The sequence below is a fragment of the Triturus cristatus genome, chromosome 2_1 (assembly GCF_964204655.1).
Source record: "Triturus cristatus chromosome 2_1, aTriCri1.1, whole genome shotgun sequence".
NCBI classification, from domain to species: Eukaryota; Metazoa; Chordata; class Amphibia; order Caudata; family Salamandridae; genus Triturus; species Triturus cristatus.
In genome coordinates this window covers 665,054,796-665,074,512 of record NC_140581.1, presented here as the reverse complement: position 1 = coordinate 665,074,512, position 19,717 = coordinate 665,054,796, and the positions used below count along the sequence as shown (strand labels likewise).

General features: G+C 42.3%; 1 protein-coding gene across 2 annotated transcripts in view; it reads right to left on the bottom strand.

Annotated features, from left to right (window-relative positions):
* MAN2A1 (mannosidase alpha class 2A member 1) overlaps nt 1-19,717 on the bottom strand; it is a 1,157,125-nt gene that overhangs the window by 742,051 nt on the left and 395,357 nt on the right. For both annotated transcript variants that reach the window (XM_085632583.1, XM_085632582.1), the window contains one exon: nt 5,424-5,610. In XM_085632583.1, the coding sequence (XP_085488709.1) occupies nt 5,424-5,610 (187 nt within the window). The remainder of the gene's footprint in view (nt 1-5,423; nt 5,611-19,717) is intronic.

Genomic DNA, 19,717 nt, shown 5'->3' with positions numbered 1-19,717 from the left:
TACATCGTCCCAGACAGCTTTCTTTTTCCCAACTCGAGTGCGATTTTATAGATTCAGAAATAGAAGAGTTGCTGCGGAAACGCGCGATAGCTCCTTGCAACGAGGGCCCTCGCGGTTTCTACAGCAATATTTTTCTGGTGCAGAAGAAAGGCGGTGGTTAAAGGTTGGTACTCAATTTAAAAGATTTCAACCACTTTCCGAACTACAAACACTTCAAGATGGAGGGCATCCATCTGCTGGCAGACTTACTAAAGCAGGGGGACTGGTTGGTCCGGCTGGACCTGAAGGACGCCTATCTGTCCGTTCCCATATATCGCCCCCATCGCCGCTTCCTTCAATTTCAATGGCGGAACCGATGGTACGAATATTTGGTCCTTCCTTTTGGACTTTCCTCAGCACCGTGGTGCTTCACCAAGGTTCTGAAACTGGTCGTTGCTTACCTCAGAGAACAAGGGGTTCGCATGATTGTCTATTTGGACGACATACTCATCATGGCTCAATCTCAGGAGTTAGTAGCGCTCCACTTGCACATGACCATTCATATTCTTCAGAACCTGGGGTTTGTGGTCAACGAACCGAAATCGGTCTTGTCTCCCACACAGAAGATAGACTTTCTCGGGTTCGTCATAGACTCGCAGACGGCCCAACTCAGTCTCCCAACTTCCAAGCTTCGGGATATAAAGAAGGAGCTTCGCTCGTTCCTGACCAAACAGATGGTCTCGCTCAGGGGGATTGCCCGGATAGTGGGACTTCTTGCATCGTCCATTCAAGCGATATTTCCGGGTCCCCTGCACTACAGGGCCCTTCAACGACTCAAAATTCAGCACTTACAAAAGGGCCTTTCCTACACGGACGTAGTCCCTCTTTCTCAAGAAGTGAGGGAGGAGATGCAATGGTGGTTAGCCCACGTCGAGGCATGGAACGGCAGAGCAATTTTTGGCTCTCTCCCAGACGTAGTCATAGAATCCGACGCCAGCCGTTGGGGTTGGGGAGCGCGCTGTGGAAATATTTCCACAGGGGGACGTTGGTCCCTAGGGGAGTTAGATCTTCATATAAATTGTCTAGAGCTCCTGGCAGGTTCATTTGCGATCCGGACGCTGGCTCCCAAACGGATCCTTCTTCGGATGGACAACATATCGGCGGTACGGTACATCAACAAACTGGGGGGCACGAGGTCCTCAATGTTGGTGGAGATAGCGAAAGCCTTTTGGCATTATTGCATGAGCCAACAGATCTCGGTGATAGCGGAATACATTCCGGGTCAGGCCAATGTGGTGGCAGATTGGAATTCTCGCCACCTCAGGGACTACAGCGATTGGCAACTTCTCCCGCGAGTGGTCCGGTGGCTACAGGAGATTTGGGGGATTTGCGAGATAGACCTGTTTGCCTCCAGACTGAACCGTCAGATGACGAGTTTCTTCAGCTGGAGGCCGGACCCTCTGGCGCTGGCGACGGATGGCTTTGCGCAAGAGTGGACTCAGAAATTGAATTACGCGTTCCCTCCATTCATCCTCATTCCCCGCGTCTTCACTCAAGTGATGCGCCAGAAAGCAGAAGTGATTTTAGTGACTCCCTTGTGGAAGTCGCAGCCTTGGTTCCCATTGTTGCTGGAGGCGAGCTGCGACTTCCCCAGGAGGATCCCATGGTCCTCGACGATGCTCCAGGGCCCTCAGGGGGAGAGACACCCGATGGTCCTATCGGGGCACCTGTCCCTGATGGCCTGGAGACTTTCAGGCAACGTTGGCAAATGCCAGGATTTTCGGACCAGGCTGCAAGCTTTATCAATCAAGCGTGGGCCCCCTCTACCAGGAAGCGGTATGCTTCAGCCTGGGGAGGCTGGGTTCGTTGGTGCATGGGACAACATGTGGATCCCGTGGGGGCAGGACTACCCTATATTGTAAATTTTCTGTCAGAAAAGGCGGCGGAGGGTTTGGCGTATCGCTCGGTTAATAACTTCCGTTCCGCCATCTCGGCAGGCCACTCTCAGATTGAGGGTAAGCCTGTCGGAATGCATCCTTGAATATGTAAACTTCTAAAGGGTATCAGAGTAGCTAATCCACCTAAACCTAAGTACACTTCATTGTGGGATGTCTCACTGGTTCTGTCTCTGTTTAATAACTGGCCGGACAACAACAGGTTGTCCAGGAAACAATTGTCGGCAAAACTGGCCATGTTGCTTTGCTTAGCGGCTTGCAGACGTTCCTCAGATGTTAAAGCACTGGATATTACAGGTAGAGTATTTACTCCGGAGGGAGTTTCGTTCTCTATTACGGCTAGGACTAAAACAATGTCACGTAGTGTGGATTATCATGCTTTTCCCGATAATACTAAACTTTGTGTGGTTCAATGCCTCAAGGCTTATGAAGAATGTACCAGGTCTATTAGGCCTGATGGTGTGGTGCAATTGTTAATAGCTCTGCAAAAACCGTATAAACCTGTGACTGCGGCTACCATAGCCAGATGGCTCAAAGATGTTATGCATGAAGCAGGGGTGGATACCCAAGTGTTTGGTGCACATTCTGTTCGAGGCGCCATGGCCTCTAAGACTTTCATGCTGGGTTCTACGGTGCAGGATATTATGCATTCTGCAGACTGGTCGTCTGAATCAACGTTTAAGCAGCTTTATTATAAACCGGGGGTGATATATCCTCCGGTCCTGTAATAGAATAAAAAATTAGCTAGCATTCGCGCCAAGAATTTTCAATTCTATTAAGGACACGGAGGCGAGGATTATCCCACCTGGTTAAATTACTGTAATGTAATTTTTTGCCCACCCGTTGTGTATATATTCTGATTTTACAGAAGTTACGGGTTGTTTTATCTCTGTTCTTTCAGGATCTGACAAGAAGATGGATTAATCCGGTGTGCAGATTGACGTTCTTCCCAGCTGGTCTGGTGTTCTTCCACGTTGGAAGCTGTTGTTGAACTTTAATACTTATTGGACTTTTGTTCGGAGCAAAGAAAGAGGACTGGTTCCGGTGTTACTGGCTCTTATGGGGCCATGCAGGAAGTGATGTGGTATATGCATCATGGGAAATGTAGTTTGTTTTACATAAGAAAAGTTTTCATTGGCTGCTGTGAGTAGCAATAAATAGAAAGAGAAGCATAATCCTCGCCTCCGTGTCCTTAATAGAATTGAAAATTCTTGGCGCGAATGCTAGCTAATTTATTATTCCTTCATCTTTCAATATCCCCAACTGCGCTTACCTGCAGGAGCCGCAACTGATGTTAACAAATGGGTCTCTAAAATGTGGCGTGTTATTGTCCGGAAATCTGCTCTTGCATCATAATTTCAACTTGTGAGAAAATACCACATCTTTTCCAAGCAAAATGTCAGGTATAACCCTGCAGAATCTGCATGGACTAATACTGTAATATTCTGCATTTTGCAACCCAGGATGGGTTATTAAAAGGAGTGCGCAAAATCTTCATAATTGCTTTTGCATAAATATATGAGAAATGTTGGGGAAACTATGCATAATTGAATATATTTAAACGAAATGCAAATCCGTCATTTAGCACTATATTTTAGCATGCAATGTGCCCTTAAGTCATTCAGTGACGCGAGGAGGCCTTTCGTGCGAAAATTATGCATGTAAGAACAACAATTGTCACGTGTTCTGCTGTTTGTGCAATCTTTTCTATCATTTTGCCACAATCGGTGGCGTAACTCTATGGAATAATTTCAGGTTATTCGGATAACAAGCGAAGTGCAAAATATTCAAAATCACGCTAATTATGACAGCGTTATTTAAATGTTTTCTCCCCCTAGTTATTGCCATTTCACTCCTCATTTGAAGGTGTATAACTCGGAATGGGAATATAATAGTACGAGCTTCACTGTTTCGAAACTGCCGATATTTTTTGAAATACTTCAGATAATTAGCCTATGAACAAAACAGAAATTTGTATTTACATATGTGTAATAACAAGTTGGTAAACTGCAGCATTCTTCTTCCACACTCTCCTGTACCCCAGTAATAGTATCAGAAACGCCTTCCTTGTTTGAGACAGCGAGAGGAAAGTAATAACTATATTAAATGATTCATCAGCAGCTAGTCAGAAGACATTTGATGTTTTGCATAAAAGGTTCTAATTCCAGCGCCACAAAGGAGGAGAGAAAGACAGAAAAAAGACAAATAGAGAAAGCAAGTATTAAAAAGCAAACAACCAAAAACGAGCAGCCACAGAATGCTCCCTCACCGATAAGTGCTGGTGGTCGAGGTTCCCCCAAAATAGCCTTGCTAGAGTTCAGAAGGTAAATGAGCAAACAAATATGCCTTTAGATTTTGTTTTTATTATGTAGCATTTGCTGCAGCGGTCAAATGTCAGTCTTTGACTTCTGACAAATCCAAACTAATTTGGACCCTGGAATTTACTTGTATTTCTCTGACTGCAAAGTGAGAGGATTTGGAGCATGGAAAGGCTGTAGGAGGTCAGTGTTTTTTCTACTATAGAAATACCTGTAAAAGACCTATACACATAGTAAAAAATATATAAGCAATTAGGAAAACACAAATGAAACACGTTTTTGTAATTCTGAAGTGAAATGGAAACGAAGACTTTAATAGAAACAAAGAAAATCAGTTTGCTTGGTGCAAATGATAAATATTACCTGAAACACTATACACACATTCTCGTTTTATCAGTAAAACTGCGTGTATATACACATTTGGTGGCCATTTCAACAGAAAAAGTTGTTTCTGTAAATTACAGTCCGCCACCACCCCCTTACTATTCCCCTGCCCATGGACGTGGTGCTATAATGGAGGCACCGCCACTCTGAAAACTGTTCCAGCACCACTGCCCTCAACAAGGCTATAACTAAAGTAAATGTGTAATGGGGAGAGGAGTTGGCCTAACGGCTAGGGCGGTCGACCTCGAATCCGGGGTACTGGGTTTGAGTCTCGACAATGACGCTGAACAGCCTGTGATTCTGGGCAAATCACTTAATCTCCCCGTGCCTAACAAAAATGAATGTGCGTAACTGGTGATATGTAAAGCGCTCTGATACCCGATTCGGGTCAAGTTCGCGCTATATAAAACTCTGAAAATAAATAAATAAAATGGCGAAATTCTAATGACTGGCCACCTCCCTCCCAAACTTTCCAAACTTTCCAATCCAGGCTTTCATTGAGGATAACTTAGGTTTTTTAATGACTCAAAATGGCGATTCTAGGTTTTTACAACTGACACAAAACTAAATTAAAAACAGAAGGAGAAATCTATACCATATTTATCACGCAAGTGCAAAACACAACTAAAATGAATCAAGGGATCTACTTATTAGTCTTTCTAATTCCACACCATCACCGTTAACTACATATGGAAACTCAGAGCATATTGAATAGATGACCGCTCAAAATACATTTCATACACATTTAACCATTTACATTTCTAAATTGCATGATATGCGTCTTTACCTATGTTCGATATTTCCAGGATGGATTTCTTCAGGAGGTATTCTCCAAGGGCAATTTATTCTGCCTCCTGGAAGACGTTTGAAATCAAACTGGCAGCAGATTTTTGGATCAGGACCGCATGTATGGGGAACATCGTAACTGTAAAAAGGCATCATGTGGCATAAAATATCGGTACTGGATTCAGAATCTGAATAAAACAGGATAAAAAAGGAAAACGTCTGAAAAGTAATCTCCGTTTGTACAGCAAGACTTATTATCACCTCTTCCACAGGTACTCTGACAACTGTCGCTTTAATTTCAATTTGTAAACTTTTACCTGTAGCCAATATTCTTGAAAATCTGACAACAGTAAAATACTCAGACCTGACCCTTTTCCATTCACTGACCTCAGCAGTTACATGTTTGCAGCAAACAAATATAAATGAATCTGCTACTGCTCTTTTATTGCTAGAGGACCGCACAGATTGTCGCATCGCACGATCGCCGCCACAGGCAACATCAGAACGATACTAGACCATGGAGAAACTGATCCAGACTCCCCAGCTTAGGCATCCAGCAGAACACCCTCAAATGGATCGCCTCATTCCTCACAAGACACACACAGAGCGCCCTTCTGCCTCCCTTCACCATCGCCCCCAAGAAACTCATCTGTGGCGTACCCCAAAGATCATCCCTCCGCCCCACCCTCTTCAACATCTACATGATCCCCCTCGCAGAAGTAGTCAGATCCCACGGACTTAGCATATATTCTATGCTCACGACATCCATGTAATCCTCTCGCTCACCGAAGATCCCATCAACACTAGAACCAACTTCCGCAGTGCAATGACCAACATAGCCAATTGGATGAGAAACAACTGCCTCAAACTGAATTTGGACAAAACAGAAATGCTGACATTTGGGAAGAACACCACTGATGGAGCAAGGATTCAAGGAAAAGAAACTTGTTCGGATCATTCTCTCATTAACAGGTACTAATAACTAAGAAATAATAAATAAGAGAAAATTAACATGCACACGACATTTACACATTGGGAAAAGAGCTTTATGCACGCTTGAATAACAAAGAATAATTTGCAACATAACTGAAACCCCTCTTTAAATCGGAAAATGCTTTGCGCATGTGCAACCCAGAATTGCGTAAATAACCATGTGAATAACTCGTTAGAGAGGGAAATTCTCACGCATGCATAAAGATTAATAATCTTAGATCTTGAGGCACCGCGTGCTTGGGATATGCTTGCCTAAACTTCAAAGGAAGACTTTGCTGCTAATGCTTTTGCTTAAAGAAAGAGAATTTAACATGGAATAGAGTAGAAGTGGGTGGTGAGCAGTGACAATCACATATCTAAGAAATTACCATCTGTTTATGCTTCTTTTATTAATAGTGTATGTTTGGGCCTAATGTGCTAAGTCAATGAAAAAGATGGCGGTGAAGATGTACGTCAGTTGGGACATGCGCGGTGTGATAAAATTGTGACCCACTGAAAGGATCGTTGACAGGCTGCCAAGAGCCAAGGACAAGTCGTTGCGGGAACATGTGCATCAACTGTAGAGTCCTATTGAAATTTGTTTTTTGAATTGATACATCGGTCGCATGGGAAAATAATAAGGCAGATTAATAAATGAGCTAAAGGGGAAGGGTTTTGCTAAACAAAGATTTAGTTAAGAAATTAAACATGACAGCATGGGGTGATGACAAGTTCCCTGCCCCTGCCCAACAATCACAGCCCATATTCATTGATATTTGCAACTTTTGAGGGTGGGACATGCAGAATTAAAGAGTATAACTAGAGTGATTTAAGCTAAGAAAGGGGTTGATGCTGAGTGAGGTGTGGGTGAGAGCTGCTGCTGGAAAGAAGAGAATAGACTGGGAAGATTCATTCCTGAAAGACAGCCTGATTAGATTGAAGATTTGCGAAAGAATATAGAGGAGGGAGAGTGTAAGAGAGGGATGCGCTCCGGTGCGTCGGGGTTCTAGAGAAGTGTAGCAAGTATTATCCTATCCTGCTCCTGTTCTATAGTCTTTGTCACCTGATTCTTAAGTCAGGAGACTCCCAGCAGTCCTTTGGCCAGAGGGTTGGGTTTCCCCGTTTCACCATTTGGTAAATATTATTCTGTCTTAAATTTGCATATCTTTTGCAAATGTATGCCCTTCCATTCCATTATTTACTTTATTCGGTTTCATCGAAAGAAAAACCATAAAAGTATCAAACATCTTAAAAGACATTACATTTTCTGATAAGAAATTACATTAAGTTATTGTTAAAAATCATCACAGTGAGTTATTTACAAGTTAAAATTTTACATTCAGAGTTTTGCAGATTAAAAAACGTAGAACGGTACTTTAAAATATATCAGAGCTCAAGTTACAAATGAGTTCTATGTCGAATACAACATTTCAAGAACCTTGCTTTATTTATGGCTAAAAGATCTGATTCCAGAAATTGGAGAACCATAAAAGCAGGGCGACATTGGCGAAGGCCCATGCTTTTTAAAATCGGAATGTGCCATCGCTTTCTGGGTTCAATATAAAATTTGCAAAAAATGGTTACATGTAAGAGCGATTGTGGGGATATACCATCACATGGACAATGGGTTAACTGCTTAGACCAATCATTTGTCACTGGAAAAGTGACAAGGCGATGAAAGATGTTTAATCTGAATCGAGTCAATAGAAATCTATCGAAACTGCATAGCTTCCAGGTTAAGTAAGGCTGGATCATCACAGTTGATTGAATTGACAGTTACAAGACTGGGCTGAGGACCGGGGAATATTATGTGATATCCAATATGACTTTCGCAAGGGTATGGGGACTGTGGATCAGAGTATCAATTTAAATCTTTTAATGAATAAATATACGGTGGCCAAAAGGGGTAATCTATACCTAACTTTTGTTGACTTATCATCAGCCTTCGATTGCGTTGTACACGCAAAGTTATGGGAAATTTTAGATGAGCTTGGTGTGGATATTGTCTTAGTTACCTTTCTTAGACAACTTTATGCAGGGGTCACGGCTAGGGTACGATACGGATTGGAGGGCCAATGTACAAAGGATTTTAAGATAGGAAAAGGAGTGAGACAGGGATGTGTTCTCGCTCCCTTCCTTTTTAACTTATATATTAACGGCCTTGAAAAATATCTAGTCCAAAATTGCAGTGACCTTCCCCAACTAGACTCGAGAACTATTCCAGCCCTATTATACGCAGATGATGCCGTGTTAATGGCCCGTACCCCACTTGCCCTGCAATGTGTAATTTCCTCATTTGAGAAATTTATGTCTAATTTGGGGCTTACCATCCATGTCTCTAAAACTTTTGCTATGACTAGTGGCAGTGGTGGTAGCAGGGGTTTAAAGACCATGCATGTGTACTATAAGCCGATAGAATACACCAATTCGTTTGCATATTTGGGCATTTTATTTGATAATAAATTAAGTTGGCAACTTGCTGTAAAAACTAGGAGCGCCCTGTTCGCGAGAACTGTGACTGCCCTTCATAATTTTAGCAAGAAACTGGGTAGGAGGCCCCCGTCTGAACTGCTGAAAATGTATAATGCAAAATGTGTTTCTGTTGCCACCTATGGTGCTGGTGTTTGGGGGATTGTCGATGTCTCCTCCCTACAGACGGTAGAAAACAAATTTTTACGGTTCCTACTGGCAGTACCAGATTCTACATCTACCTACATATGCCACGCTGAACTGGGTATTGGTTATCTAGAAGATATAATTAAAATACAACCTATACTCGAATGGCATAGGATCTGGACCTCAGATAACTTGGGCTTGAATCGCAATATTATTATGGATGTTTTAAAGTTGGAAGGGGCGCCAAGGATAAGATGGTTAACTTATATCAAATTGTTTTTTTGTAAATTGGATCACTGTGAATTTTATGATGATCCTACCTCTTTGACCCTGATTGCGAGAAAGGGCTTGAAAAAACTGTGCCTGGACTACTTAAATGATTTTAGACTGTGTATAGAACTGAAGAAGATTTCTGTTCAGGCACATCAGTTGATCTCCACTCATCTTTTAATACAACCGTACATAACAATTGTTACTGGAGATTTTGACAGATTTCTGTTAGTCCGTTTCCGCTTGGGTATTATCCACAGGTTATTAAGTTTCCCTGCCTGTAATGATTGGTCTAAATCTCTCTGTAATTGTCCATGTGACGATATATCAACCCAATCTACATTACACGTTGTCTTCTTGTGTAAATTTTATACCATTCCCAGGAAAAGATGGATTCTGCCAGTTTTGAAATCCTTTGGTGTTAGGCAGTGTCGCCCTGCACTATTAGCCCTCCAAATGCCAGATTCACCTTATGTTGTAGCTTCCGTCACCGCATTTTTAAAATTCATTTTTAAATCAAGGAATCAGCTGTTAATGTAACTATGTTTATTGTCTTTTTATGCATTGTGCTTTTATGATTAATGTTTTTTAATCGAATAAAGCTGAATTGAATTGAATTGAATTGACAGTGAATGCTGAACAGAGGTTTTATTTACTTCAGCTGTCAGGCGGAGATCAGCTAAGTGCATTAGACATTGATTCTTTAACATCTTCCTTGATATCCGGGCCATTTCATGGGGGTTGTGATAATAATTCTCCATACCCAAGTCGCATAAGAACTTCCTAACATATTGTAGCCACTGTATCTTCTGAGCGTGTTCTAGCTTAACACAATCTGTCACGACTGCTTGAGTAAGCGTTAACTTGTTAGACGTCCAAAGACAATGCCATAATAGAACTGGTTGCATCCCTATGATGTCAGAAATATAGGACACGCCCAGTTCTAAATGGCAGCTGAATGTGGACGTACTTTGTGGTACTGCAAGTAGGAATCTTAAAAAACTGTTTTCTACTTTTTATATGGATTCAGCCTGCACATACCCCCAAACCCCTGCCCCGTAGATGGCTGTGTTAACGCATTTCGCCTGGTAAATACGTAGCATCTCTTCCGGGGGTCGTTTTCCAAGCCTCTGAGTAAGTGCTACTAAGGCCATTGGAGCTTTTAAAAACTGCAATTTTCTAACCTCAATTGCTCTTTTCCAAGTACCCTTTTTATCTATTACAACTCCTAGATAAGGATAATGGGAGTGTGGTCTACCCTAGAATTACTTATATAAATATATTTTCCTTTTCTTAATTTTCGGACAGAAGTCATAGTGATGGTCTTTTTTATATTGATTTTTAGATCTAAATTCGACATGAATAAGTTGTATCGATTTACAGAGTGCTGCAGTTCGAAAGGAGTGCGAGCAATGATAACCGCATCATCCGCGTATAGGAGATCGGGGATTGGACGATTCTGGACGAAGGGAAGGTCCTGACTCCCAGCCAGCATGGCTAATTCCAGGCCGTTTGTAGAAAGAGTAAAAAGGTAGGGGGCCAGGACACAGCCCCGTCTTACTCCCCGCTCCACCCTAAAAGGTGCCGATAACTGGCCCCCCAAACCATATCTCACTCTCGCAGATGCATTTGAATACATTTCTCGCAGATAGTTAACCAACAGAGTATCAACCCCCATTGCTGTCAAGATGTCCCAGAGTTTTGCATGACCCACGCAGTCAAACGCTGCAGTGAGGTCTACATAGGCCATATGCAGTCTTCCACCCTTCGCTTCTACATATTTGCTCCTAAGTAACGACAGATTTAAGACCTGCTCGATGGTACCGAGGCCTTCCCTAAATCCATACTGGAGGTCAGATATGATGTTATTATCTTCCGTCCAGTGCTGTAGGCGTTCTAACAGGATACGACCCACCACCTTTCCCAACGAGTCCAATAAAGAAATAGGGCGATAGCACGTTGGACTATTGCGATCGCCCTTTTTAAAGACCCGGACCAAGATGGACTCTGACCAAGAGGCCAAAAGACCAGCTTTTCCCGTGGCTTCTAGTACCCTGAGTAATAATGGGGCCCATAGGTCCATTTTAAAGTTATATAAATCCACGGGGACCCAGTTAGGGCCCGGGGCCTTTCCTCCTCTGCTGGCGTTCAAAGCTTGCTCAACTTCGGCCAGAGTAAAATCTAGGGCCAGTGAGCTCGGAGAAGGGCTTAGGCTACTGATCCTTTTCCCGGGAGTGCTGTGGGTTTGGGTGGAATCCTCCGTTAGGCCAAATATCTGCGAGAAATTAACTATCCAATCAGATTCAGTGATTGTAACTTCTATATTACTGTTCTCCCTTCGGCCGGAGAGGATGGTGTGTTTATGACTTCCCAGAACACTGTGCTGTCGTTAATTTTCCTCTTTTAGTTCCTTCTTTCTCTGATGCAGAGTTTTATAGTATGCTTTCCTTAGTTGGATAACCTCTGCCCTATCTCTATTGGATTTTTTAAGAGCTGCTTTAAGGTCAGAGTACGCTTTTGTGCAAGATGAATTAAACCAGCTAGTCTTTATTTTTCTTTTCCCTTTAGGTATAATGGTTAGGGCGTCATTTACAGATTTAATTACTACTTTGAAGTTGTCTACTATCTCCTGAGGGTTTGAACTCTCCGCCAAACATAAGCTTTTTGCGGGCATGGAGGTTCTGACAACCTTTTCTGTTATTAATTCAGGATCTGAACGGGCCCACTTTATTGCATAACCATTTAGTCTATTCATAGTAAGACTTTCCTCCTAGTACAAGGTTGTTGGCTTTATACTACCTCGTGCCAGTTGCATGGTAATGGAGATCGGAAAATGATCGCTAAATGCGCAATCATGCGTTGTAAAATTAGTTACGAGGTGTGAAGCCCTAGATGCCATAAGAATAAAAACTATGCAGCTGGAGGCTCATCTACCATTGAAGGTTGGACTTAAGGAAACAGCGGGTGTTAACAATTCATTAGCAAAGGTCAGTTGGAGGAGTGAAATCGTCTCATTCATACATGCCCCTATAAGAGAATGGGGAAAATGGGTAATATTACTGTCTTGCACGTCCAAAAGGCCACATGTAATGTTATTGTTTCTTTCACAGAGAGATAAATTAAAGTCACCACCCCATATAATGATGGCATTTTTCCCGTGGTAGTTATTAGTAAAATCTAGAAGGAAATGACGTATTTCCTTCAATATCTCCACCAGTTTTATTTGCTGTAGATTATTATAAAAATTAACTACCACGATGTGGGCGGATTTATTTATGGCTATTGAGATTATCTGATAATTCTCCTTGTTTTTTAAGGAGATTATTTCTCTCACTTGAATTGAGTTTGATATATACATCACTAAACCACCTTTCGCACGCCCGGATGCTGAGGTAAGTGCCGAGGAGAAGAATGTTTTATAGCCATTTAAATGGATTGGTTGTACTGACCATGCCTCCTGAAAACACATGATATCATTAGACCGCACAAAAGTTAACCACCCTTCTTGGTTGATCTTAGATCGAAGACTGGCAATATTCCAAAATGCAACACTAATAGAGGCCCCTCTTAAAGCATTATTATCAGACTGGGGGGCTATGTTTAAACAGCTTCTTTCTTTTAGAGGACTGCTATTCGTTAAAGACACCAAGAGTAGATCTGAGTCATTTGTTACTTGGGGGCTTGGTTGATATAACTTGTGGCCATAATTGTCTACAGGGAATTCCTGAACCTGTACAGAAGGGACCGGGATAGAGTTAAGGGGGGGGAAATCAGAGGATTTTCCAAATGTACTACTTCCGGAGATGGATTACAGACTAAAATCAATTGTCCGTGAGTACTTTCTCTCTCAAATATAAGAGGAGCAGGTCCCAGAAAACGAGTTGGTTGTCAGTCCACCTCCTCTAAAAATGACAGAAGCTCGAACCTGTTCTGCATTAAGATCGAGCCGTTTGTTTTCGGAGTGGACTTAGGAACCGGCTTATAGAAAAAACCAAGAGGAAGAGACAAGATTACTGTAGGTATTATGGGTGATTCCTCCTTGTCAGCTAGAAGAAAATGAACCATTCTGGGCGTCTTGAAGCTTATAACAATACAGTCACTCTGAATGGATTTTTGGGAGGGACCCACTCATCCTACTCTTCGGACCATCAGAATTTGGTTTATGTTCTGAGGGTTAAAATGCTTGTGTTTTACCAGCCAATCCACCACTTTATTACGGAGGGAGAACCAGGATTCTGCCAGTCCCCGTTTTAGAGGTGGAACCCCTGTTAGGACCAAGACGTAGGGACAAGATGCAGGTGGCAAATTTAAGTTATCTGTATTGGATTGAGCCGTACAGTTGATGGGATTAAGGTTCATGTTTTTCTGCCCCTGGTTACTGATATTCTCCATCCTAGCAGTAACCTTTAACATAGTGCCCTCAGTTACGAGGTTTTGACTCTCTAATCGCAGTACCTTCGATAAACCAGACTGGAACTCTTGACTGGGTTGATTACAGTTATCCCTTTGTAATGAGGGAATGTTCGTAATAATGGGAGTCGACTTGAAAGTTTCCAGTCGAACTCTAATTGAATCAACATCTTCTTTCAATTGTACCAACTTATTCTCAATACGAACAAATCTTTCATCAAAGTCAAGTGTGAAGTCATTTCACAAAGTTTTACTTCGAGAATGTTTTTTATAAGGCCTTCCATATGATTCCCTAGATCTTGTAGAATTACTTTAGAATTGTTAGTGGGGGGACCTGACTGAACTTCAGGATAGCTTAAGCGTTTCGTTTGAGTTTGTAGCGAGGCTATTCCCAGTAAATTAGAGCCAGGGCCGGCTGTTTCCCTTCCCTCTTTGCCCTGCTTGCCTCCCTTCTGTTTTATTCCCATAGCTCGTCCTTTCTTTTGTTTAGTTTGTTCCCGAGTTTGGGGGCCTTTCCCTCTTGAAGTAGGGATATAAATCTCCTTATCTTGTACATTAGGAGATTGTGGTTGTGGATTCGCAGAAGGGAAAGAAGGTATTAGGGAAATTATTTATTCACTGGTAGAGAACTATTGTGTTCCTCCTCCCTGGTCAGCGGAAATTTTAAAGGGTCAAGTGAAAGTCTACGCTCTGTTAATTGAATCTCGTGATTAAGAAGAGATTCTGCTCTTATCAGGAAAGCGTCCAGGGTACCCACAGTACTCTTGCATTTCTCCATCAATGTTAGTTCTTTACAAAGATATCAATAGATAATAAACAGTATATGACCGGACTTACGAATCAAATTGCAACTGTTAACTTAAACAACATATTTACTGGATAGGTCCAGGAGCTCTTACTGCGACGGTGTAGAGGTAAACAACCAGCGTTATGTCCGTTTAGCCAAAGTTCTTACCAGTCCTCTTGATAATTCAGCTCGTAGGAGACCACCACCACCAAGGGACAGGGCCCTGCCCTGCCTCTGTCGGCCCCTGACTGCCGCAGACGGCCCGCCCTTAGCCCGGCGCATGCCCGCGCGTGTCCCGCGGGGCGGGGACTAAGACTCCCTGAAGTACTTCCAATACCAGGGGAGAGGGGCGGATAAATGGCTGTTAGCCCCCGCGGCTTCCTGGGGCTTGTAGTCCCGCCTGTGACCCCACAGGCTCTCCTCACCAGTGTGCAGCGTCTCCCGTGGAGCGGGAGATGCAAGAAGTGTTTTAAAGTCCCCCGATACCAGGGGGGAGGGGCGGATGATCGGCTGTTAGCCCCCACGGCTTCCTGGGGCTTGTAGTCCCGCCTGTGACCCCACAGGCTCTCCTCAGCAGTGCGCAGCGTCTCCCGCGGAGCGGGAGACGCAAGAAGTGTTAAGTCCCCCGATACCAGGGGGGAGGGGCGGATGATCGGCTGTTAGCCCCCGCGGCTTCGTGAGGCTTGTAGTCCCACCTGTGACCCCACAGGTTCTCCTCACCAGTGCGCAGCGTCTGCAAATGTATGATTTATCATGTCTTTTGTCTCTTCATCTATCACTCCTAATGCATTGATTTCCTGAATGAGTCTATACATTGAACGTACTTTGATAAATGAATTTTTCTCTCCCATGAAAGTTGATGGAGTTTGCACTATGAATCTGTACAAATGAGCATTCATTTTGACTGAGTTATTAGATAAAATTCATTGAATCTTACCCGGAGTCAGTGATTATTTTATTGAGAGATATAAGATAAAATTGACAAACTTGTTAATATCACCATCAACTACTCGACTAATGGTCCATTGACCAAAGGAAGAGTGTTGATCTGTGAAGGTTAGCTAGGCATTGGCTAATCCAGATCAAAGTGAAAATAAAACTTAACCCCCAGCAAAACAGTTAGGAACCTTGAATGTGTATATGGGCCCATTTTGGAGGCATTTGTTGATTGTGAAATGTTCATCCTGGCCTTTCGCTGGATCAGTTTTTCTGGTAGGAGAGTGATGGTTATTATCGATTAGTTTGGTGATTACTGCTCATTGATTATTGATTTTGACCAATTGAATATATGTTTAACACTAAGAGTTAGTGTCCTGCTCTATGTTGTCTGGAAGCCCAGGTACAGAGATACCTGGTAATCCCGGTAATGTAATTTAGAAGAGTGTGGTAAGTGGAAATCACACTGCCGAAGGTTACTCGTCTGTTGTCATAATACTGAGAAGCTACGCTTGGCTGGCAATATTATATTAGGGACTATATCGTATAAAAGTAGAGTGTGAATGACAGCAGAGGGCCCGCCTGTGAAACTTTGGCCTTACCCAAAGGAGGAGTATCCCTAGAGGAGTAGCAGGTCCTCCCAGAGTTTAAGTGAAGGGTAAACAGTGTTTTTTACTCGTAGTGATAGCAAGGAATTTTTCTCTTCGTAGCGAGTGAAGAAACATTCTTTGGTTTAGCGGAGCAGACAGAGTAGCACTGTTTTTACGTTGTTACTAACAAGAATTGTTTTTATAAAGAAAAAACTAGAAAAGACATTGTTGTATTACCTTGTGAAGGGAGGGTCAGTAGCAGGAGACATACGGACGTCACAAGAGCCGCGCTGGTATTGGTTGAAGCAGCGGGCGTGAGAAAACTGCAGATGGTAAAGGGAGGGTCAGTAGAAGGAATAATACTAACGTCACAAGAGCCGCGCTGGCATTGGTCAGACAAGTGGGTGCGTTGTAAGCCCTGATTGGTCAGTAGACAGGTAGCGTACTGGTATTGGGTGAAGAAGGGAATACGTAGTGAGCCCTGATTGGATTGTTGGTGTGAGTCGCGCAGTCATTGGACAAGTGTAGGCTAACAGGTTTCGTGAGAACACAGAAGAGTTTTTGGGAATCGATCAAGTGAATTGGATAAAGGAGCGAGAAAATGAAGTTGATTAATAAGATCAAGAATTACTTTAGGAAGGACAAGCGCATAGTAACTAGAGAGGGAATTCTTATGCCACCTCCTAATATGCCTGCTTCCTTTATGATGATGGAAAGTGGATATCATAGGTGTATGGTTGGAAAATTGGGTGGTGTATACGAAAGATGATGCTGTTTTAGCTTTTGCTGAACATGGTACATTTAATGTAAGAATTCTTCAGAATTTGAGAAATAGGATGAATTTATTTGGAACCAAATCCTAGGTTAACACAGTATGAGGCTTTGGAAGAATGGGAAGTTTAAGCATTGGAGCGTAAGAAATACAGAGGAGGTATTTGAATCAATAGAGGATTTTTACCCATATATCCATATGACACTCGAGGAGACCAAATGAAAAGATGGAGAAGGGCTGTAGTAACAGAGGGTTTGTATCCGGTATTGGTGGCTGAAGATCAAGAAGGGAGCAAATGTAAAGAAAAAACGAAACACCTAGGTGTGGCAGGAATGGGGTGTGATTAATCTGATGATGAGTTGTTGGAAGATATTTTAGTAAAAAGATTCCCGCCTTATCAGGGAAGTGCTAGAGAAACAACTTCAAGTGCCCCCATGATGGGAACTCCATTGGTTCCACAAGTTTTATATGATCCAACAGTCATTCACGCATCACAAGAAAAAGACAGGGATGCCTTGAACAAACCCAAAGAAGAGATAATTCAGAAAATAAATCAGTTAGGCTTAAATGCAGAAGCACTGACAGTACCAGTAACTATTGGTCCTGTTATTCCATTGTATGGTGATAAACGAGGTACACCAAAATCGCAAAATGTGGTAGTCTCACAGAATAGTGCTAGAAAGGAGATAGTCATGTTAGAAGATCAAACTAGTGAAAGTGATTTGAATGTTTCATTATTGGATCTCCCAAATATTGAGACTGTGACTGAAACCCCAAAGAGAATTTCACCCATAGATGCAAGGAGGAGAGTGTCAACTGTCACTCCAGTGGCAGGAAGTTCTGCTGGATTTACCCATGAAGATCTGGAGGAATGGGCAAAAGGGTTAGAAAAACAGAAAACGCCACCAAAAACTTTAGATGTAAGCAAGTTACGGGTGGATTTAGAAGAAATGATCATCATACAATAAGTCTTGACAGACTAGGTTCATATGGAGATGAAGAGTTGTTTCTGTGTAAAAGTATAACTTGGAGGACAAAGAATTTACATGAGAAAATAGCGGAAGTAGCATTAGAATTTGGAATAGATATAGAAAGGTCAAAAGTACTACAAAAACCTTATAAATCAGAATTTACTGAAAGGAACTTAGAAAGCTTGAATGCTTCAGGAAGGAGATTACAAATAAAGGAATTGATACACCTTTTGAAGAAATGGGGAGAAGTAGATCGATGGAGAAGTAGATGGACAAAGAAAAGAGCTGAAGCAGCTCCAAAAGAGGTATCTACATTTCCGTAAAGAGAAGTAGAAAAGGTTGAAAGGATGTGTACGATGAGAGAAGTTCCAGGTGGTGGTTATGTTCATGTTCCATGGAGCAGACAGGGTATTTTGTCCTTTACAAATGATTTCCCTAGATTGAGAGAAAAAACTATTGAATGGTACAAGCAGGTATAGAGGTTTGTCAAGGTTTCAAAGGTTTTGTTGAAGGATTTGGATGGTCTGTTTGACATAGTGGTACCAAGCGATTTGTGGACAGAATGTAAAATTACAGTTGATTGGCCAACTGAAGAGTATCCTAGAGACGCAAAGACATGTGCGCCTTCAGAGGGAGTAATGAAGAAATATAATCAAGTAATTAATTTCATAAAATGGGAAAATTCCCCCTAAAGAAACAGATTGGGTTAACATAGTGAGAACAACTCAAGAACCTAAGGAGTCAGGGCATGTGTATTATGAAAGGCTGCTGCAGGTGTTTAAACAGTATAGTGGATTTGAGAACATTGGTGATAAAGATATGAGACATTTTCTATATAGATTTGTCTATGGGCTAAGATCAGAAATTAGCCAGATGATTCAGCAGCATATGCTTTTGCTGGCAAAGTAAGCCGATCGATGATATTCTGAAGTATGCAAAATCCTGCAGTGATGACATTGATGCAAAGCATAAAAAGTTAAAGGAGAAAATGATGTGGGCACAAGTGAAGATAGCAGAACGCTAAGAAGCAATTTCTGGTTCTCAAAATGATAATCAGATGAATGGACAAAATCAGAATAGTCAAGTCTCGTGTTGAAAGCAAGGGAAAGGGACGAATGAGTAGAAAAGAAGCGAGAAAGAAATATCCTTGTCATGGGTGTGGAAAGCTTGGACATTGGAAGAACGAGTGTAGAAATATTCAACAGAATAATAGGGTAAATCAAATTTTAAATCCACAGATGCAGAATGAGGTGGTTGTGAAGCAACAGCAGCAGATAGTTACTCGTCAGTTACAGGTGCCACAAGCCCCTTTACCCAACAATGTGAATGCTCAGGTGCAAAGATACAGTGTGAACATCGGATTCCGTGGAGAAAGTGGTAAGAATACGCAGACCGTTCAACAATATTGGATGCAAAGTGATGCGAGTGAATTGGGGATGTCGCAATGACGGTGCCTGGGGAGGAGGAGGAGTGCGTGCTTGGCGCATCCTTGGCGGTAGATCAGTCAGGTCCATTTGTTGATGGAAACGTGAAGGAAACAACATCACTTTCCTAGTGGATACTGGCACTACCCTTTCTACTGTACGAACAGCAGAAATCTCAAACCTACCCCTCTCAGGAGAAACTTTCCAAGTTGTAGGAGTCTCAAACAAGCAGATTAGGACCCCAATCACAAAACCAATAGAAGTGAATATTGGAAATTTCAGAGACCTGCACCGTTTTGTGGTATGGGACTTCAAGTCCAGTAAACCTATTAGGTAGGGACTTGTTGTGCAAAATGAATTGCACCACCTATTGTACGCCTGATGGCGTGGCTTTTCAAGCACGGGATGAAGATGTAGCTTTCAAAATTATGCTAGCTAAACAGGGAACAGAAGGGGATGTGAAATTTTCACTTCTTAACGAGAGTGATTTTCCTGATGAATAAAGAAATACAGTGAGGTCAGATGTGGGGGATTTCAAAGGAAAAGA